Source organism: Oppia nitens, unplaced genomic scaffold (assembly GCF_028296485.1).
Source record: "Oppia nitens isolate AA-2021 unplaced genomic scaffold, nextdenovo-longstitch-racon4-pilon3 scaffold1_pilon_pilon_pilon, whole genome shotgun sequence".
Classification (NCBI taxonomy): Eukaryota; Metazoa; Arthropoda; class Arachnida; order Sarcoptiformes; family Oppiidae; genus Oppia; species Oppia nitens.
In genome coordinates, this window is record NW_026533199.1 from 3,197,946 (window position 1) to 3,221,590 (window position 23,645).

Below are 23,645 nucleotides of genomic sequence, written 5' to 3' on the forward strand. Positions count from 1 at the left end.
ATAACAATAATATTTTTACTTTCTTTATTATTAGTTTTTTGTTTGTCTAAATATCATAATTAATTTTTTATTGAAACCTATTGTTCAAATGTTGCATATATTTATTATATATGATATTTTCTATGTTTCTTTGGCATTCATTTTATTTTATATTTATATTAATGTTTTTTAAATGCTAAAATCATAATTATATTTTTATTTTCAAAAAAAAAATGTAATCCAAAAGTTTCAGTTATCATATTTTTTGAGCCAAATCTCTATTATTTTGAACATTGATTGAGTTCATCGATAATTTAAGACCAGATTTTTTTCCTATTATTATATTTAATGGCTTCAGATATTTATTATATAATTTGTACGTAAATTTGAAATTTCATTGTCTCTGCTCTTATAAATAAATATATTTTTTATATTAATAAAAAAAATTGTGATGTAAATGAACAAAATATACTATTTTGTTGCCCAACAAATAGTGGACTTTTAAAAAGATAGTCACATGAAATTGGCGTTTGTATTAATAATTAAATATTATATTAAAGAAGATATGGTTAGTTTGAATGTTTTTATAAAATGTTATAACAATTGACATCAAACTTACTAACAAAACAAAACTAGTCTTTTGGTTAGTAAAAACCATTAAGAAATAATTAATTTATATTATATAATAATATTTTATATTTATATTAATTTATAAAATGTTAGGAATAATAATTACGAGTCCGAGTCTTTATCATTGCTACCGGTGCTGGTGTTAGATAACGAGTGGTGTAGAGCCATGAGTGCCAGTTCACTGTTGACACCGATGGTGAGACCGGAGTTACTATTTTGGTTGACGACACACTTTCTCATATGCTTTTCCAAAGTCGACGGCACCGAAAACGGCATTTCACAGAACCGGCATTTGTAGACATCTTTGCCGAGTCGGCCGTGAGTTTTCATATGTCGGGTTAGTTTAGAGCTCTGGGCGCAAGCATATGAACACAACTCACACTTATAGGGCTTCTCTCCCGTATGTGACCGCCTGTGAACCGTAAGATTAGAGCAATTCTTGAACACTTTGCCGCAGTACTCGCACGTGTCGTTACGGCTTCGGTGGTGATGCTCTTTGCGTCGCTCACTACTCGGTGGTGTACTGGCCGCACGTAAATTGTTGGCCGTCGGCGATGTATTGCTATTGCTATGCATTAATTGAGATGGAGGTGTCTGTAGATTTCGTATAGAACTGGAAGGCCCGGGACGGGGACTACCGCTCGAAGTCGACGATGAATTCTTACTAAAGGCACTGCTGTCCACTACTTTGTTTCGGACCAATTCAGCCGCCACTGAGTCTGTAGCGGCGGATGATAAGTGATGAGCAAAAGAGGCTGTAAATGGATTGGCGGCCACTGATGGCAGCCAAAGACCGGCATAAAGTGGGTCTCTCTGATCGGACGCCGCATTGAAGTCTAATTTGAGACGTTTTGGATCAAAAGGGTTGTGATGATCAAAGGCACTCAATAAACTGTTGGCGGAATTCACAGAAGAAGTATTTGAATTCCCGATTCCGGCCACTATTTCATTAAAGGACTGACGGTGAGGACTGGTAGCCGAATGAGATAAATGGTGGGGTGAGTGATGTGAATGAGAAAAAGGTGACGAATGAGACTTCGAGTGCTTTAATATATTATTGATATTCAGAGCACTGGTATTGTGATTGTGTTCAGTTGAAGACAAATGACTCGATGAAGAAGAGGGTCTCTCCTGTTTGAGTGAACCACCAGAAGTGACCGCATTCTTCACACTTTCCTCGAGTGCCTGTTTGTAGGCCTCGTTGTACTGTTGGATGTCTGTTAAGCCTATTTTTTCCATGACTTCACCCAATAATGATTGCACTGCATTTGAAGTACGATTGTTTGCATTTAAAGGACTGTCGTTTTTATTTGACTTCTCGTTCGGTGTCCGAGTAGTTCGGGACAAGTCTTCAGCGACCATCTCAAGGCTAGATGAACGAGACGTCTCACCATTTTCCGGTTCTTCTCCTTCAACACCCTCTTCATCTACTTCCTCATCTTCATCTTCGACTTCTTCTTCTTCATCAATATCATCGTCTTCGTCCATTAAGTCTAAATCCACACCATTTGTTGTGGTAGTTGTTGGAAGACTTGAGTTATGCTTTGAGGAAGGAGTGGACGAATCGGGCGCCGAGTTGACAGAATCGGTATTATTGTCCAAACAATTGCTGTGAGAGTTAGTTAAGTTGAGACCACTGATGGTTATATTATTGCGTTCTCTAAGATGTGTCTTCATATGCCTCTTCAATTTGGACGCTTGAGTGCACGCGTGGTTACAAATATGACATTTGAAGGGCTTCTCTCCCGTATGGGAACGCCTGTGAACAATAAGATTACTCATAAACCGAAACGATTTGCCACAAAATTCACAGGACTTGGATTTAGGACTCGAGGGTTGCAGTAATGCTGTCGGAGTGCCTGACCTTTCGGATAGCGAGGCTATCGATGTGGTCATTGATACAGTTGGCGAGGTTTTCGTATTAGAGGAAGACATTTGCAAATTGAAAGGAGGCGTCAACTTTCTTGCCGGTGATATTATGTTAGTACCGCTCGCTGGACTCGTGGCTCCGGCCAATTGACGCAATCGCTGCGAATAAAAATCTAAATGTGTATCAAACGAAAGAGACGGCGGAGGCGGTAATGCGAGACTGGTATTGGTTTGGTGTCGACCCGAACTTCCAGGCGAACCCTTGGCCGTCGATGTCGAGTCGGGAGGTGCACTATTAGTAAACAAATTATGGGTATCGGAAAACATGCCGCTAACCGAATGATTCAATGTTGACGAGACATTAGATCCACCAAATATCTCTGAATGACTAGTAGATGACCCACTACTGCGACCAACAGCAGCCGCGGCCGCAGCGGCTATAAATGATTGGACCGGGAATTGACGTTCACTTAAAGGCATTCGCAACAGATTTAGCGCCGAGTGATTCAACGTATTATTGACCATTGATTGACCCGTTGAATGACTCGTTGAGTGACCGGTTAAGTGACCGGTTGAGTAACCGGTTGAATGACCGGTTGAATGGCCACTACCCGACCCACTCAAAGATTTATTGTTACTCTGAGAGTGAGAATGAGAGCGAGAGTGAGGGCGCAAGTGGTGACCATCAATAGGCGGTAATATCGACGGTTCGCTATTAAATATATCGACATAAATCTTGAGGCCGTGAAGGTTCTGCACGTGTTGTATGAGAAGCCATGAAGAAGTAAACACTTGCTTACATGTACTACACATATGACTTATAGGCTCTAAATAATTGAATAGTAATTAAAATGTTAATAAAATGTTAATTATTATCAAATAAATTAATTGTCAAACAAATTGGTTAATGTAAAGGAAATGAAATTACTATTAAATTTTGATCAACAAATAGAGATCATAAATAGTCAACAAATTAATGATAATTTTTCAATAATATGTGTAAATTAAATACAAATTAAAGTTTATTTTGTGGTAAAAAATATTTTAAATATTAAATGACTTCAAAATAAATAAAATAATATTTTAATGGGTGATTATCATTATAAAAATTATTATTATATAATTTTTGTGCTTATTTTATAATATCAAAGCTGGTAATTGAGACATTAAACATTAGTATTGGGAAATATATATATATATATATATTGAATGACTGCTTAATGTCATTAATAAACATTAATTTTTGTCAATTTATTAATCAACAATTTAATCATCGACCCCATAGTCTGTAGTTTATAATTAGTGAGATTTTAACAGTTAATGTATCTAAATTTTAAATTATTGACTTTTTTAATATAACTTATGGCTATACATTTGAAAAATAGTTTTTTCGCCTAATACTGTAGTCGGGGGAGAGAGAGAGAGAGAGAGAGAGAGACAGAGAGAGAGAGAGAGAGAGAGAGAGAGAGAGAGAGAGAGAGARAGAGAGAGAGAGAGAGTAGAGTAAAGGACAGGGAGTAAAATATATGCAAATCATAGACAAAATAGATGTAACAGCGACAGTGAGAGAGACGAGTAGTGAAAGTTTAAGAGGAAATTAAAGCGCTGGCAGTTTGCAAGCGGTCATCACATCGGCGATCATCCATCTCTGTCAGGACCTCCTGCAAGCACTGCCAATACACTCGCCTTTCCCGTACTCTCACTCCTAAACTCCTATTCCTATGTCAATGTGTATCTGCCGTTTGATTTTTTTTCAAATGTAGACTAAATTTTTTATTCCCCTAACAAATTCAATATAAATCTAAAACAACACATACATTGAAAAAAAAACTCTAAATCCTGAGCCAAAAAAAAAACTTAATCAAAACCCAAAAACTTCAATACAATAAAAAAAGCTAAACATTTTTTCCACAATTCATTTCAATTGTGGTGAAATAGTAGAGCAGTTTGAGAAAAATTTTCAAATAAAAAGCTATATAATCGACAAATAGATAGTAAAATGGATATTCCTTTGCTATACGGTATGTATATGTTTGCAATGTTATGGTATAGTACAGTACTAAGCAATATATCTGATCAATCATTTGCATAAATAAAAAGTATACACACAGTATATACTATTATATGTTGCCCTAACTTGTCTGTGCAATATTGCCAGTGCAATGACATAAACTGTGTGTACATTACTATTATGGGTGAATATATGGTTGTCTACAAATGTGTGTCCATTTCTTTATTCAGTATATATATAATAAATATTTTTTACTTTTATGAACATTTTTAAACATTATTTCATATAAAAATCAATAAATGGTTTTTTAGCACATTTTAAAACCCCTGAAGGTCTGTGAGTTGAGTATATGAGAAGTGAGTGCGAGAAGGGAGTAAAAAGATGGGGAATTGAGAGAGAGAGAGAGAAATGGGAGAAAGATAGAGGTTTAGGCGCGTGTTTGTTGGATGTGTGTTGGATTTGGTTGTTAATCGGAAATGACATCTCGTCACGCGAACCGCTATGAATAACCTGGGAGTGGATCCAATACCATACACCATACGATCACTCTTTTTCTGCATCTTTTTTTATTTTGTTGATATCACCAGAATATAGTAAAAACCATTCAAATTCATTGTGCAATTCATGCCAACCGATAGCCCCTAAACACTGACTGCTATCTTATATTATGTTTATATTTTAAAATGTATGTCTATTATATAAAATTATGTACTGTATGTGTGTATACAATATAAAAAGTCGATGTAAAATATTATATGGATATAACAAGCATTTAGGGATCTACAGTACAGATCGATACCATTTACAAGTCTATAAACTGATAATACGGTCACTTTAGTATGTGTTTAGGTAGCTTTCAATCGCTTGTTGGGGCCATAAATCCTGGACTACAAATAGTCGAGTAATAGTAAAGTCATTTTATCAAATAATACTGTATTTGTGTTGAGAAGTACACTATTCAAGAGGTCTATAGTAGTGGGTGGCAGTCGTGGCAATGACTTGTATGGCCTTTTGTGCCAATATATGGTCCGAGTCTAAAGAGTCTTTGGTGCCCATTGTGTGGGTGAGAGGAGAGTAAGTATGAGGTCGAGTGGCAAATGGCTTTCAAAGTGTTGAACTAAACATTTAACACCTAATAAATCTTCACTCCATTCAGACCCCTATGTTTTGGACAGTCTATTCAATAGTCTATTTACACGCTTAACCAAATTTTAACACAAATACATTCAATATCTATATATATAGAAATTATTATTATTTATCAATTTATATTATTTCGTTTTATTTTAACTTTAATTTTATTTTAATTTGACCCCATGTTAGGCAATATAAAAGGTATAACTTATATGTAAAGCATATATATATATGATGTGGCAGATGGTCGGGCAGTGAGACGAGGCGAGACCGGACGCTAACACTAGTGCTGTCAAAATGGCTTTGCATTTATTTTATTTTAGAAAATCGGTACCAAAATATAAACTATGGCTATATGTATACCGTATATATAAATATAACTATTGCATATATGGCACGGTATTGCATATTGCTTGGCACTCAATATCACAAGCAATGACACACATAGTATTTCTTGAGGTGCCATACAATGGATGGGCGAGTCAAGGGTGACGGCCTCATACAAGTTCGACTGACTGGTCTCTCTCTCTCTCTCTCTCTCTCTCTCTCTCTCTCTCTCTCTCTCTCTCTCTCTCTCTCTSTCTGTCTGTCTCATCGCTAACATTCAATTTTTGGACTTTTCTTAGCATTTTCTCTATACATGAAAACTCTAGAAGAGAAAGAGAGTGAGTGAGTGTGTGTGTGTGTGTGAGAGAGAGAGAGACAAACGCTAAAAAAAGTTGGTAACAATTTTAAGCTCAATTCCTCCACTTCCTGGGCCGGTCACCCTAAGAGAGGTGCAGTCATATACTGTATATATTGTGGGGACATTGTTTGCTAAATTATAATAACGCTGGTTTTACTCTAAAATATATCTGTGGCACATATGGGGGCGATCACTATAACGGTTCCTGATGTCAACTTATATTTCTAGGTATTATATCATACGTTATGGATTCAAATAAAATATATTTAAATTATAAAATTTATGAATAAAAATTGAATATCAATACAACATTTTATTCAATAAACGTATTGAAGAAAAAACATTTTCTTGTGTTTGGCAATAATATTCTCGCATTTGTATAAAAAAGTAATTTGCATTTTGAGATAATATATGTGAGTATATAATGTAATGAGATCACAGTTAAACACAATTTATTTATGACATAATATACTATATATTAATACTAATAATAATAATAAAAGAGAAATAAAGAGAAAACTATGTTTTAATAAACGCAAGAGTGAGCTCAGAGAGTAAGTGAGTGAGTGAGTGAGTGAATGAGTGAGTGAGAGAGAGAGAGAGAGAGAGAGAGAGAGAGAGAGAGAGAGAGAGAGAGAGAGAGAGAGAGAGAGAGGGATGTAATCAAGATGTGAGTCACGTATGTTTGTTAATATGTAATAATTACCTGAATTTATAGTATATGTTTGTTTGTCGGCAACAGTTGGCTTTTCACCGGTATTTGCACGTTGTGTTGGACTTGAATTGGTGTCACAATTGGACAGACTTTGTTGACTACGATGATTGTGATATCGATTATGTCTTAAATTAATTAATTTATTTCTTTGAGTGTTGTTTATAATACTAGTTGTTTGTTGTTTTTTCACAACAGACGACTCATTTACACCGTTATTGTCCGTCTCATTGTTGTTGTCTTCACCATCAACTGGTAACTCATTGTCCATATCATCCAAGTCATCATCACTGGTATTGTTGAAAGCATTTAATCTACAATTTTCTTTATTACTACAAGAGTTCACTTTATGTGATATAAACTTCAATATATCTTGTAATGCAAACTCTCGCTGACAAATACCACAAACAAGAATATCCTGACATAACAACTGGTGATCTTTTTGTTGGTCACGCGTTGCACAGTCTTCTTGTGTGCCATCGATGTTCGCTGTAATACTCATTGGCGTCGACAGTGATGTCTCCTCGAGAGCTAAAACAGAAGCCAAAGAAGAGAACATTACAACAAATTGTCTTTTTTTGTTGGATGTGTTAAAAAAAAGTTGAGACAATAATTTAACATTTGTTTTGTGTATATTTCTCAAGAAATCAAAATACACTACAAGTTACACATTGTGTGGTATTTGTTTGTATGAAACGCATGGCATAAAGTGGACACAACTGTACCACAAGTGATACATAAGCCAAGTGGAAGCACTCAAAAGTTTAGGGCTGAGTGAGCCCCTGGTCTAGACATTTATAGGTCATTATTGCAAAGTTAGTGGACCGGACCAGACCTTGAGTCGTATACGCAAATGCAGACCATTGAGTCATATTAACAAATAGTCAATTTTGACAAACAGTTAGCTTTCAAACTGACTGTTCAAATGCCAGTCGTAACCGACCGATGGTCTAAAAGTTAAGTGTAAAGTCCTTGCAACTGACCATAAGTTGTTTACTAATGCTATTCAAATACAGTAGTGTTGGTAATCAAATTTGGGTCAACCGGATGACCAGTGAAGCCGTCAAGTCATTGGCAAAGTCAAGAGTATAACATAACAAACGCATTGGCTTTTTGTTATGATAGCCCTCTCACTCTATGGTTATACTGTGCTATACGATGGCTAACCTAAACCTTAACAATATAATAATCAGTCATTCATATCAATTGGTGTCAATTCATTGATAATCAAAAAGCATTTCTACAAAAAATCTGACCATTAGAGTAGTCAACAATATTTTTATTAAATGCTATAAAAGTTATATACAGTATATATATTTAAAAAAAACAACAGTTGACTCCAATGTGTTGCAGCTGTGGTTGCCATCAAAAAAAAGCAGAGTAACATTTTTTTGGTCATTCAATTACACAACACATACAAACAATACTAACACAAAAAGTAGTACAAAATAGGATAAATAAAAAACAAGTTTTCATGTTTTGCACAAATTTAATAAAATCGTGATAAAAATCAATGTACAATACTATTATTATAATAACATTTATCTCAATATAACATTTGTTTGAAAGTAAAAATTTAGGTAACATTGTGTGTCATATTGTACAGTATATACCAGTGTTTGAATGTACTTTGTATTTGTTTAACATATTCATTCATATAACTATTACCTAACAAATGGACTAAACATATCAAGTGCTTAACAAATTTGGTAATGGATTGGCCGGTCGTGTGAATTGTTTTATTTCTGGTCAGATATTAGTAGCAGTGATAGTAGAAAACTAATTGTATTGATGGCTCTACTAAATAGTACAATACAGTTATATGATTTGGTGCAATCAATTCCCAAATGGCATATAATGTAATGCAATGTCAATACAGGGGAATAGGAGTATATATATAACTGTATATACAGTATATGGTATATAATGTAATGTGGGATCCAAATGACAAAAGGAGTCCAAAAKGGAAAGAGAGAAGAAAAGAATGTAACTCTCATTGAAAGCAAAGATATTAGTGATAGTGATTGCAAAGCACTAGTATTAAGGCATTAGTGATCACTATTGGCTTTATTATTGCTTATCAACTTCTGTCTCATTGCACGGTGTGCTCGACATGAACTCATGGGCTGATATCCAACACAGGGATTGTATTTGTTGTGCTAAAGTTAGCTGAACTGCTCTAAAACTAGTCTGTATTGAGTGAATTGGGTTTGGGTGTGGGTGTGGGTCCAAACATTTTCATCTCATTTCATCTCAACTTTACTTTCTATTTCAATACACGTGTGTTTTGTCAGAAATGACTTCAACTCACTTGAAAAGCAAAAGGCATTACATAAGCAAATAGAGTAATGAAGAGTAACAGTGCTCAGCCAACACAGTCATCACTGCCAACAATTGCCAGCACTGGTAGTGCACACAGACATTCCACTCTTCTATAATTAGCTGGTCTGCAGCGGACCTGACCTTAACTGGCAAAGAGTAGCCTAAAACTTATTTTTAGCTCAAATGCCTCTCATAGGCAAACAACAGTACATCTCTGAGAGCACTTGCAGTCAGCACAGGCAGTCAAATGGCAATATGAGGTTTAAAATGCGCTAAATGTTAGCTAACAGTGCATCGCATTCGCCAAACAGACAAACATAATGTGTGCCGAAATGTACTTTTGCCAGAAGTGAGCCTTACTTTTAGGTACCTTAAGATGAGATAACATAACTCATGATAAAAGTGCGTTATATAAACATTACATACTCTCTACATATACATACAGGCGCTTAATGGCCCAACACTAACGCTATGCCCAAACACGGTATGCAATAAGCACTGAATGGCATCCAATGTTCACCTACTCGTTCACTATTAAACACATTGACAATACCATACCATTGTATTTATGTGGCTATTAAGGTGTCTATTGTTTGATTGGGTGGTTGTCTCAGGCTTGAGACGAGGACACAATCATTTCATTTATTAATTTTTTATCTCATTTATGAAACACCCGAACAATCCATTTCCTCTTTTTCTATAATATTATCTAACCTTATATTTAATGAGGCGATAAATAATAAAAAATATTTATAATTGTTATACTAATATATCAATAATAAAATAAATGATTAATAGTTAGAAAAAATTAAAAATCAAGAGAATAATGTTGACTATCGACTTCTCTAATGAAAAAAATACAAATAAATAAAATGTTTGAATGTCTGTCTTGTAGTGAATCACAACTCTTGCCATAAATTTAGTAAAGTCTCGACACAACTAAAGCAATAGTAGAGATAACAGTTGAATATTCTTGAGTTTGCACTCATAATAATAATAATTAGTCGTCTTATTGCTAAATACTGTATTTGGCAAAATATCATACAATTATATGCATTGCAAACTAGGAATAACTTAAAATTTATATACATTACATTCATTACATTTTATTACATAATATAGTTGTATCGATATATAAATATATATATAAGAGTAGGTATATATATATATAGTTGAGTTGTATATATATATATATGTAATAAAAGTAACGTTATGTTTATTATAAAATAAAAGCAAATTTCATCCCCTTGAGATAAATTCGTGACTTTCTAATAAAACAACAAGCTACATTAAAGGGGAACGTCATACTGGAGGGGGAATGGATCAACATTTCTATCATTGAGAGCTGTTGTGGCATTGAATGAGCGCCGGGCATAATAACGGTGTATATTATTATTATGAGATACAATGATAGTACATATGTTGCCATAGAAAATGATTCAAAAAAGGACTGAATGATGCAAATGAATGGTCATAAGTATAATGATTTTAAAACTAAGTTTTCTTCCTTTCGTTATGACTTTCTATGGCCTCCCTGTGCTTCTGTTGATGGATGTAATGGCTTATACTATCAGTGCCTTCAATGATATGATAATATTTGTTGGCTTTTGTAGCCGTTTTGAGACATTTTGTCAGATAATATAGTCATTCGTTGTTGAACTCTGTGTTATATTTATATCGTTTTATATATGCATTGCATGTGTTGTAAGGTTTTTAGTGAAACACAACAAGCATTAAGGCCTTCAATAAATAAGTCAGTAGTCAATAGTGTATAACAGATGATATTTTTCACTACATTTTTATCATCAGTCAGTTTTTAGGCATCATTTGTGGACTCAATTTGTTATTTAAGTGATTCACACGATTCGCATCGATTCCTCACTTTAGACATCACGTCCTTTGCGGTCAATCATACCTAACAGCCCAACAGCCCAGACCCTCACTGACACTCCATTACTGACTGGTACTACACTTTGTGCCAAATTTATAGTAAGCAATTCCTTAATGGATATATACATACAACATATATTATACTAATATACACTCTTTTGAAGCTACCAGTGCTGCTAATCATATATAACTAAACATTAAGAGAGGAGAAGACGTAATACAAATGCAATACAATATTTCCCTTTCACTCAATATGTCTCTGGCTTTAAGTTTAAGTATAGCTCTCTCTCTCTCTCTCTCTCTCTCTCTCTCTCTCTCTCTCTCTCTCTCTCTCTCTCTCTCTCTCTCTCTCTCTCTCTCTCTCTCTCTCTCTCTCTCTCTCTCTCTCTCTCTCTCTCTGGTCTTACTGTGAATGCCTGTTAAGGCATTGATAGGCCTTTCCATCCATTTGTGCATTTCTTTTCTGTCGCTCCCATGAGAGAGTCTGTATCTTTGGCTGCCTTTCAGATTCACAAGAGGGGGACAACAGGCGGACAACAGAGTGAGTAAGTGAGAGAAAGAGAGAGAGAGAGAGAGAGAGAGAGAGAGAGAGAGCTGTGATAGAAATAGCATTGAAAGGCAGAGGCGAATGACCGGCAATTGAGTTGAAATACATTTCGGGCCTCTTTTGCCTCCTTTTCTATTTCCTAAACGTTACGTATATATTATGTATTATATTATAACTTATATTACATACAAATATCTGATGACCTAAACCTAAACATTATGGACCAAACTGTACTTTGAAGGAACTTATAGCCAGAAAAAAGTGAGGGGAAGGGAGTGTTATCTGGGCTACAGTGATGTGATCAGCATTTGAAGCACAAGGGACGAAGTGAAGGTCGTCGACCGGCAGACCATACAGTAAAGTCGGGATTCCGTTAGAGCACAGGGAAAACATAACTTTTCTCAAGTGATATGACTTACAAATAATGAGTGCATATCTCAGACCTAAAACCTTAAAACACACTCTCAGACTGACTGTCTATAAGCTAATCCATGTGGCGGTCATTCATTGACTGGCATTTGGCACTAATGCTTACGATTCAATAATTGATAAAAAACAAAACAAAAAGTTTTTTAAATGTTTTGAACAAATATTATGAAACAAAAAAACAAAGAGCATTGCAATGACCTCTCAAAAGGTGATTCGTTAAACATTTGTATAAATCTTTTAAATAGCATATAATAAATATGTGATATCTGTCTAAAAGATTTTTGTTGCGAGTCTTGTTGTGGGCTTTGAATGAGTGGTTTGAGATTATGAAAGGTCATCAAGTTATGCAAGTGAAGGAATGTCCACCCGGAGCAACAAATCAGACCAGTTTGGGCTCTCAAATGTTTTGATTGTGCCCACAGGCAGGTGCTTGACCGTCCATCAAATGCCTCTCTCTATATATACAGCATATATACAGCATATTACATAACAGTGTGTGTGCTATCACTCGGATGAGATGCCATCCATTCAAAAGTGGTCGCAAAGAGGCCAACAACTGGTTACACATCTCTTAACTTTTAGTACATCTTATGGACGATCGATGCAAACTATTATTTAGTTTATTATAAATTGCATAATACCTTACATTACATACAAAATACTTTAAATTAATTAATGGATCACTGCATTCAATAGTGATAGCCTTTTATTGTATAACGACTCATTTGTACACAAAAAAAGTATACAATAAGTCCACCAAAATGACTGAATAGATTTTCAAAAAACCAATTTTTGATGCAATTTTCCGGTCACTATATGTTATAATATTATATAATTATGTTGTGCTCTCAAAAAATACACTAATTTATGTTTTTGCCAAATAAAAGTTTGCCAACATTTGAAAAATATGTTTGACATATATTGAAACATTTCAAATGGAAATAACTGTCACTAAAAACTTTTTTAGTTTCAAAATAATAATTAATAAATTATAAACATTAGGATTTAAAAAAAATAATAAATCTCTAAGAAAATTTTTATAATTAAATTCATTTACTGTCGTTATAGTTTATACTAATGAAAATACTAATAGTTAATTACCAATATAACAAACATCAACAAAAAAATCACAGTCATGTTTGCATAAATTTTTAAAATATTAAATTAAAAAAAATAACGACAAGTTCATGAATTTGCAGATATTATGTGAACAACTAATCTATATAATATATATTATAGTAAATTTATATACAGAAAAAAATATCCAAGTAATAAATGTAAATAAAAATAACAATAAAACTACTTAATAATAATAATAATAATTAGTGTACAATACACTGAATCTAAAGTATTTGCTCTCAATTTTTATTCATATACTGTATATATTAATATATGAATGAATGAAACTGAATTTACTTTAGTAATAATTATATTTGTTTTTTAAATGATAACCTAACAGCTATATAATAACATCAATTTTTGCGTATATTACATGTAATTATATTTTAAAACAACACTTTTTCCAAACATTTTGCATGTGATTACATAAACGTTTAAATGCTATGAGTATATGCTATCATAGTATTTAATAGGACATTATAAATATATAAAACAAAAAATATGTCAAATGCAATGTAAAGTTAGAATTTGTTGGGAAATCATGAAAAACATTTTTTTAAAAAAAGTACCCAAATATACTGCACAATATATATAAACAATATTATGTATAATTTGCAACTTTCACTGAAATAATATGTTCAAAAATAAATCCCATTTTAAGTAACAATATATTAATTATAATATTTTTGTTTTATATTATTAAATAGCTTTAATATTAAATAATATATCTGTTGATTTTTAAATACAGAATAGGATTATGGGAAATATGTAAACATTTTYAAAAGCAAATATATATTCAAATATAATAAAAAAACAAAAAATAATAATCAAATGGTCAGAAATTCCCAAACTTATGCTAATTATATACTTGTAATATTAATTTTGAAAAAAATTATTAAAATTCGCTTAAATTTCATAAAATAACTGTTATGTCACTAATGGTTTATATATACAATAAGCAAAAAATATTTTCTCAAAAATGTGGAGTTTTTAACATTTCACTAATAAATAGCAGAAATTCGTGGCTTTAGTTTTACTAAAAGAAATTTCTTCAGTAATGAAGAGTACTTATAATAAATAAAAAATGTTTAGTTTTAATGCGATTTGAGGTCAAGTGTTTTGCCAATGAGTTTTGTGCCTAATATTTAAACATTACATCTGTTATAATATAATAAAGCTGAGAGAGAGAGAGAGAGAGAGAGAGAGAGAGAGAGAGAGAGAGAGAGAGAGAGAGAGATGTTTTATTTTATTAATAGGCGTTCCTATGTTTGGCCAAATAGGGGGGCATTTTTCGCCATAATAATCGCCTGACCTCAAGGTCATGGATATCATGTTATTCTGAATGTCTCGATTATAGTCTGACTCATTGAAATGGACTGCACAGCAACTGACAGCCCTATCATTGAGTGGTACTGTAGTTGAGATGGTTGTACTCAATGAATAAATGACTGCCACTTATTAACAGAAAAAGCATTAAATACTAATCAATGCAAACACAATAATGTATTTTATTTTTTAAATATAATGAGAACAAACATTTTTTTATGTTTTTTATATGAAAACATTTTTTTATACATATCTGTTGTAAAACCCATGAAAAGGTTGACTTCATGTGGAGATGGACTGCAATTAAGAGCCCATCCCAAGTATGTGTTGAGCCAACTCTTACGTTTGAATGCATTGACAACATATACACTACATCCTACATTTGATAGTCATGGTCATTTAGCCAAGCCTACGCTTACATAAGGACAGGCAAGTTGTGGGCCAACACCCAGTGCCAGTGCTTAACAATTTCATACCATTTTAGACAAACAATCAACAAAACTTACCATAAGATTTGTAAGAAATGAAATTAAAAGCAGTGTATATGTAATGTAATATTACAAGTATTTCATAATATTATCTATACATTCATAAGGTTAGTGAAAAAACTGGTAACTAAGCAATGGTAATGATGATGATGGGCACCATTCACCAGTACTCGACCCACTCGTCCCCAATCTGACCCTTCAAATGGGCAATTATGTGCACATAAATTATTTCTATAATTGATTGTATGCCAAAAGTTATTTAATTTGTTATATAATTACTGGTGTCATAAGTACTCAATTAAATAATATATGTATAAATGTTTAGAGTATGTTAAAGCATAGATGTAATACTATATACTGTATGAGAGAGTTATGCAATAGATAGTAGAGAACTGGTAGTAATGTTGCGGTCATAACTGATATTCAATGAGATTTTTAGGTCTGATTTGATCTGTTTTGAGGCCACATTACGTTTGAAAGATTCATACATTTGTTGCATAACGTGGTTACCTGTTGTCCCCCCAAATAGCCCCTAAAACTGCCTTTTATGTGCAACACTATTGCATTCAATGATTGGGTCAACAACTTCATGAAGAGATGCATCATTTGAATGACTCGATGGGAACTCATATATAATATAAATGTTTGGTAGCCATTCCTAAACTATGAGAGCCCAGGGAATGGGGGGTCGAGTCGAGTATGGTCTCAATGAAAAAAGCTCTTGTAATATGAGTTGAAAAATATTTTTGATAAATAAATTTTGTTTTCATATCGTATTTATAATAATATAAGGTTTATGGCATTGTTTAAATTAAAAATTTCTAAATTTTATAAGCATTATATACTTTTGCTTTTAATTTAAGCTAATTATTTATAATATTTGAGAGGTAGGGCCAGTTAGTAATGAAGCCTATGARCAACAAAAGCGAACCACTTTTTTCAGGAGCAACGGGAGCATCAATTTTGATCATTTCATTGCATTGTAATATTGCCTCAAAGGTATAACAACGCCCAGACTAACAGCTCTCTAACTCTAACACTACTACTACTGGTAAGTACTACTATATAAAGTCATATATCAATTGCTAATATCAATGTATTTCTCAGAAATGTATTCAACGGAAGGAAAAGAGTTACCAAAATATAAAGCAACACTCCTTTGGTGTACTGATAGTATGTATCGATTAGTGTCCCGTCCCGTAGAGTCCGGTAAAAAATTGTCGGATTGTCGTCAAACAGGACGGCATTAGGGAAAACAATCTAAATAAATGTTAACTCATTTTATGAGGAAAAGTAGTGTATATGTCGTTATAAAATTGTGGATATCTGTGTGCACTGATAGTGGCGGACGTGTGTGTCAGTCGCGCCCTATGACATGACATCATTGTATTGACATTATATTTGCGTTAATTTCTAGCACAGCATTCACACTGAGATACAGGGGTTGACGATAGTTAAGAATAGCCTCAACCATAAAGTCATTGCATAACTGTGTGTATGTGTTGTCGTATCTGTGAGAATAAGATTTGTTTGACGAAGCAATGGTGAAGTAGACCCCCTACTGACCCCCACCGGATCAGTACAAGAGTACATCAGGTGTACAATAAATTCCTTTTTGTTTAGTTTTTTATATTTTCATGACCTTCACTACTGGTTTGAATGGCTTCTCTATGGACACGCCGTCAGCAATATTTAGTGGTCCGAGAAGTGGCTCTCCTCTTATCTAAGGCTATACACATACAAGTAATAGTTGAGTAATAGTCGACAATATATACAAACATTGGATGCGTTGGGCCTTCAGTTGAATTGTTTCCCCCTTTAATGCAAAACTGCTTTTCCCCTCAACATATGAGCTCTCCTTTTGTATAAACCTTGAGATGCAATGAACATAACAGACATGAGAGAGAAGTTGTGCTTAAAAAAGAAACCAAAACTTCTCGTCAAAGACCAACTGCGCGGCCAAAACACAACACCAGAGCATTAGGTTTAGGCGCAGCACTCAATTGTTGCTGTGATCGCACTTTTTTAGATATATATTCACGCTTTACACACATATTGCATGAGAGAGAGAGAGAGAGAGAGAGAGAGAGAGAACAGGAGAAAGATATGAGAGATATTTATAAGAAGGAACATTCAATTTGATAGAAGAGGGACTGCAATGGGGGTCCTTATAAAGGGAGAGGGGTCACAATCAAACGGACCAGCACTAGCACTAGCACTAGCATCGCATCACTTCATGGATGGACCCGAACCACTGCTAAAGGAAGTGCAGCTGTAGGGGGTTCGGGACGCAAGAGATAGAGGGGTCAATAGTACTGCAGAATGTGATGCCAAGGAAGGCATGCAATTCAACATAAGTAAATGATTTGATATAAAAGCAGCTGTTTATCTATCAAACATGTTCACCAGTTATGGTGTGGCTATGACTATGCCCGCTATGCTCCGGTCAGACCAACAAATCTAATAATAGCAGCGCTTATGTAACTCAACATTTGCTCTTAAATTCATTGAATAAAACTACTTTCCTTTCAATACGACCTTTCATTTTGGACCCCTTTATACAAAAGGAATCTTTTATTAATAATAATACCGAAAGTCTGCAAATTTTATCCAAAAGATTTATAACATTTATAATAAAATAATTTTAAATAATAACAATTTTCAATATATCACCCATTTTTAGTGATTTACAATTTTTCATACATGTATAATAAAAAAATATTGTGTGAAAAAACTTTTAATAATAATAATACAAATGAAATGAAATGCCGGCCATCAGATTATTATGCCCTCACTTTATATGACAATTATTTCATAGTAAATGACTGTGTGTTTGGTACATATCCTGGCAACAAATACTAACAACTAATGTGCAAATAAAAATTCAATATATATTTTATATAAAAATTTGTTTAATTTAAAGTAGTGGACATTCACACCAGTCACAGATATTGCATATATACAGTACATACATATACAATACACACATCTGGCAAATAATATAGCGACCAATAAATGTACCAATCATATCATATCATATATAAATATAGTTATAGAGACAGTCTATGGTAGTTGGAAAGGTAGGTAGAAAGATAGTACAGTCAATAATGGTACCTGCATTTATTAGGGGCACTCTTATTATTTAATGTAAAAGTAATACATGTATTAAAAAATAGAGAATCAAAATGCTATCATATTTATTGAGTGGTATATGTGTGCCGATGTGTTTGCAATTATTATATTATATAAAGTAATGTTTGCCATCGCAGCTGCTTATAGTCAGTCATATAGTGAACAAACAGTTTATAATAGACTTGAAAATTAAAACAAAACTCAATGGAGAGTATGTATGGAGACTTCAAACAAAGTATATGTATATTAAATTGTTATACCATTTCAAGTCTATGTGTGTGTGTGTGAGTGAGTGAGTGATGGGCAGCGCCAATAAAATTGCAAATAAAATTCACCTGGGCTATTACGATACATTCATTATATTGGAGATGCCATTCAAGGCATTCAATTTTATATAAATTTATGTATATATAGTTGTGATCATTTGTGATAGTGTTTTAGGCATTGGGAGGGGTATTGGGGGACACATATTAAGAGGAGAGCTCAGTCATCGTGACTTTGGACAAATGCTGTGTGTGTGTGTGTGTGTGTGTGTGTGTGTGTGTGTATGTATGTATGTATGTGTGTGTGTTTCAATGTATGATATATGTGTGTATGTATCACATCAGCTTTAATTCACACAAATATGAGATACCAATGATTGCCATTAATTTCATTGTATTATTTATTTCACTGTTTCGTCACTATTACAACCAATTTAAACATATAAAACATTATATTATTGTGATATAAAAATTTATTTTTTTATATATCCATTTTATTTTATTTTTTGACACTTGTATATTCACTTTGCAACACATTATATACAAACATTAAATTATATGTTATATCTCTCTCAATGAGGGAAAATATATACAATTTCTGCGACAATGAATAATAAATCGATTTTGAAGAGCTCTGACACCATTACATGCATTTAGTAGTGACTATACATATCGCTAATAACCAATAATTTCATACAATATATTAAATATATGAAACAAATGAATAAAAAATAGTTTATATAATAGAAATTTAATATATTTATTGAAATATTATATTTTGATTGTCCGTCACATTCAAAAATGTTTAATCAAATTTATTATCATTACTATTATTATTATTAATTGAAACATTGAAATACTATTTTTTATTAATAAAGAGGTTAACGACTTGTTATAATTAACAACAACAAAATTACTCAAACAAACATTAAATTATATTTTTGATTTGTATGATATGATTTTGAAAGTAAAAATCAAAATAAAATCTTAAAAATTATAAATTCATAAAATAATCGCACTTTAATTTAAGTTTTCCTGAAGTGTATGTGAGTGTGTGTGTGTGTGTGTGTGTGAGGGGGAGAGAGAGAGAGAGAGAGAGAGAGAGCTGATAATATACTCATTTACTGTAAATATATATATATATATAACAAATAAATTTTCAATATATTTTATTCAAGTTTTAAGTTTACAGTAATAACTTAACCCATTTGTTATATAAGCACTGATTACCAGAAAACTAAAAAAAATTCGGTAATACAATGCGTTTAGCGATTATATTTTAGATATTATAGACGTTATAAATATTGGCAATAATTGCAATAATAAAAATAATAATCATTTTTATGTTTACTAAAAGTTTGTGTTAATAAGTGATTGTGTAATATATGGTAATGTGAGTGAAATGCCAGTCCAACTGCAATGTGACTCCAAGTATGGCAAAAATGAGACGCTTTGCTATCTATCTGTTTGACTGATTGTAAGCTATTTTTCAAATAGCATTACACATACTTTAAGTCCAGTTACAGCAGTTGTTAGGTATAGTCAATAGTACAATATATATGCAGTATTTATACAACAAAGTTAGGCATTCAAGGCATAAGTTATATGTATATATATATATAAAAAAAGTTTGTCATTATATATGAGTAAAAAAAATTCAGTGCTGTTTAGTGTTGGTTACTGTTGGCTAACATTTTATAAACACAGTTTTATTTCCTTTACTTTCATTTTCTGTGCTTTTTTAATCATATAATAATATCAATAAATTTTATACCTAATGAATAGCCACACCCTATTCATATACAATAGAACTGACCATTAGCTTTGGTCATATTAATAATAAAGTTATATACAATGTATATAAATTATATATTAATATAAATAAGACAAAACAAAAATGTTTAATTATATAAATAAGTAATGAAAAAAAGTTTGTTTTGAACTTACAATTGACTAGTCGTTTACGGGGCTGAGGCTTCTCCTGTTTTCGGCGAGACATTGTTGTGACCGGTGTCCAGACAGTCACTGTTTCGGCACTGTTACGATGGTCTCGTGTCCAGTGGTCCAGTTGTGTTAAAGTTAAAGCACTGGTTTGCTGTATATGCTTCACATTGGGTCTCACTTTTGGTGTTGAATGTGTTGAGACTTGAAGTGTCTGTATATTGAATATATAAATATAAGTTGAATCACAAGCATTACAGAGCAATACACAAACAAAATATATGATATATAATATTTAAAACTGTATGCTATGTAAAGCACTACTGACACTACAATACCAGTGGTGTATATGTTATGTATGTGTGTGTGTATTGAGTGGATGTGTATGTGTTTGTGTGGTGTTTGTCTCGATTTATGGCTTGCAATGGCTTTCAACAAACGCTAAGCACTGGCAGAAAGATGGCCGGACTGGAAGCCAAGGAAACACCACAAACGCACTGTTACGTTATGGTTACGCCAACAGGCGAGGGGGCTGTCCATACAAGACTCACACGAGACGAACTCAAGACCCCAAACTATCATGTGCTGTGAATATAGCTATCGGCTCTCTCAGAGTGATAGCCAACTGGTGTACCCTTACTTTACACAACACTTAATACCACTTATAATGACTACTATATTATACTATTGACTAATTCTTATAATTTTTAGTAATCAATTGCACAAAACATTGATAACACCATAACTAATAATTTTTGTTTGTTTGCATTTCATTTAGTTTATTCACTAAAATCTTAGTTTACAAAATAAAATAGAAAAAAGTTTTCACATTTCTCTTTAGAAAAAAAAATTCTTATAATTAGTTTGTATTCACTTTAATATTGATTTTTATTGTGTTTTTATAAATGCATTCATTCATTGAATTTCTCGCAGTAATTCTTGAATCAATTTTTCATTATTAATTTGTAAGCAGTTTTTTAATACTGTATGATATAAGTATAATAGTATTTGTTTTCAAACTAATTTGCTTAAAAACAGAATACAATTTTTTTAAAGAAAATAATTGTATTAAATAATAATAATTTTTTCAAAGAAATTGATATATAAGTATAATTAATAGTCACTATAATACTGGTTGTCTCGTTATATAAGGATATTAAAGCGTTTTATCAGTTTTTGTCCGTTTTTCTTATCAAACATTTTTTTGTTGATTCCATATAAATGTTTTGTGCCGTTAGTTGTCTCTCAAACAAAGTTATGATAGCTATTGAGTGCTATATTAGAGATTTACTGTATAGTTGTCGAAGGACTTGTTGACATTATTACAGAACAGTTAGCATACATACTGTATATACAAGTACTGTATAACTTATGTGTATTTTATATGTATGCTGTTATAAGTATGTATGTATGCGTCCAAAAAAGTACATCGAAATGCTAGTGCAAACACGTCTGTAATAATAAATTATTTGTATTTTTTTGTATATAATATTTTTTCTAAAAAAGCTTTTCCAGTGTTTAATTGATATGTGTTTTCAGTATTGATAAGAACAGGTCAGTGACACTTCAGCTATCATTTCATGTCGAAAGTTAACACAAGAATCGGACAATTATTATATATTGTAAATACAATTTTTATTTATATATATTTTTACTATTTATTTTTTGTAATGATATTATCAACTTATTGTGCAATTAAAAAAATAACATCAATTATTAGATTTTTTATGTATTAGAGATTCACTTTTTAAAAAATTATTTTAGTTTATAGCGATGGCTTAATTTAAAAGGAAATTTTCAATTTTGTTTATATATACAGTTATACAAAATATATAAATAAATAAATATATATATATATATGAGTCGTATGTGTGTGTTTCGCCCACAATTGAAAAAGTTATTCAGCTGTTTGGACACACATTGAATAAAACACATTAATTATAAATAATAATAATAATAACATTTACTAATATCATACTAACAAGTTATAAAAACTAATAAAAATTATTAATRAATAATTGTAAGAAAATTATTACTTTAAAAATTAAAAAACTAATTTAATTAGAAAATATAAATAATTAAAAATAAATTTTAAAAATGTTTTATTTACAATTTTTGTAGTTAATTGGATGATATGTTGTAGTTTGAAACGGTATATCAATAAACAGTTATCCCTTGCCTTTTAGTTGTCTCCAAAGTTGGTGTAAAGTTGGGTCGCACTTAAAAATTTGTGGTAAGTTTTTAGCTGAAAAAAGTAGGCCTTAAAGTTGTGTTAAGTTTAATAAACTCGTCATTTGATTACGAAATGCATTGAACACAACATAATATAGTGATATAACTTTGGGTACGATAAGTGTCCCTAAAATAACATTTTGAGCACACATTGGGAGCAGAGCTGGTAGTACTGGTAGTATTGTTGGTGAGAGTGACAGTGCATTACCGTAGCATTGGATGTGTTGGTGAGTTGGCTCCACAACAGCTATCAATGACCGAATGCATTGCCAGTACAGTCATTGCAGTTGTGTGTCTGCACTGGTATTACTCTATCACTATCACCAATACATTGGTTTTTGTGCGCATTCCCCACACATTCCCCACTCTATGGCAATCCAATAGAGGAGTGGTCACGGCTTACACGTCGCAGACCACAGGTCACCCCCACACCGACTGATTGGTCTCTCACTCACACACGACCGCAGGGCACTCAAGACAACCATCTCATCAGCCCTAAGATGATACCATACGACAGCACCGGCAGCTCATCCACAGTATCCACACTAATAGTCATCAACTATATATGACTTCACCCAACCATTCATTTACTATAAGAACTTTAAGATCAATAGACATAAAAAAGAGTTACACATAAAAACTGATGCATTCATTCATTCATTAATTCATTTAATTTTTCGTTCAGTTTTTGTGACAATAGTTTTCATATTTAAGGAAATCTATAATATTCTCCATTTGTCTCACACTATGTTTTATCACAACATAGAGAGAGAGAGAGAGAGAGAGAGAGAGAGAGAGAGAGAGAGAGAGAGAGAGAGAGAGAGAGAGAGAGAGAAGTGCTATCAATGTTTTATAAACTGATTGCTAGATATAATTCAATGAAATTATTATTTGTATGATATAAAAATATTTTTCAATGAAATAATTTTAACTCTC

General features: G+C 32.5%; 1 protein-coding gene across 5 annotated transcripts; it reads right to left on the reverse strand.

Annotated features, from left to right (window-relative positions):
- Window positions 1-664: 664 nt before the first annotated feature.
- LOC128952746 (B-cell lymphoma/leukemia 11B-like) lies at window positions 665-23,232 on the reverse strand. 5 transcript variants are annotated; one of them, XM_054298183.1, is made up of 4 exons: window positions 22,588-23,232; window positions 20,484-20,691; window positions 7,015-7,551; window positions 665-3,305 (listed from the first exon to the last, which is right to left on the reverse strand). In XM_054298183.1, exons 2-4 carry the CDS (start codon window positions 20,533-20,535, stop codon window positions 712-714), a joined length of 3,183 nt encoding a protein of 1,060 aa, XP_054154158.1. In that variant the 5' UTR covers window positions 20,536-20,691; window positions 22,588-23,232; the 3' UTR covers window positions 665-711. The 5 variants fall into 5 exon arrangements, with proteins under 5 accessions (XP_054154158.1, XP_054154160.1, XP_054154159.1 ...); XM_054298185.1 differs by lacking the exon at window positions 22,588-23,232 and adding an exon at window positions 21,029-21,119; XM_054298184.1 differs by lacking the exon at window positions 22,588-23,232 and adding an exon at window positions 20,806-20,910.
- Between the last annotated feature and the right edge of the window lie 413 nt (window positions 23,233-23,645).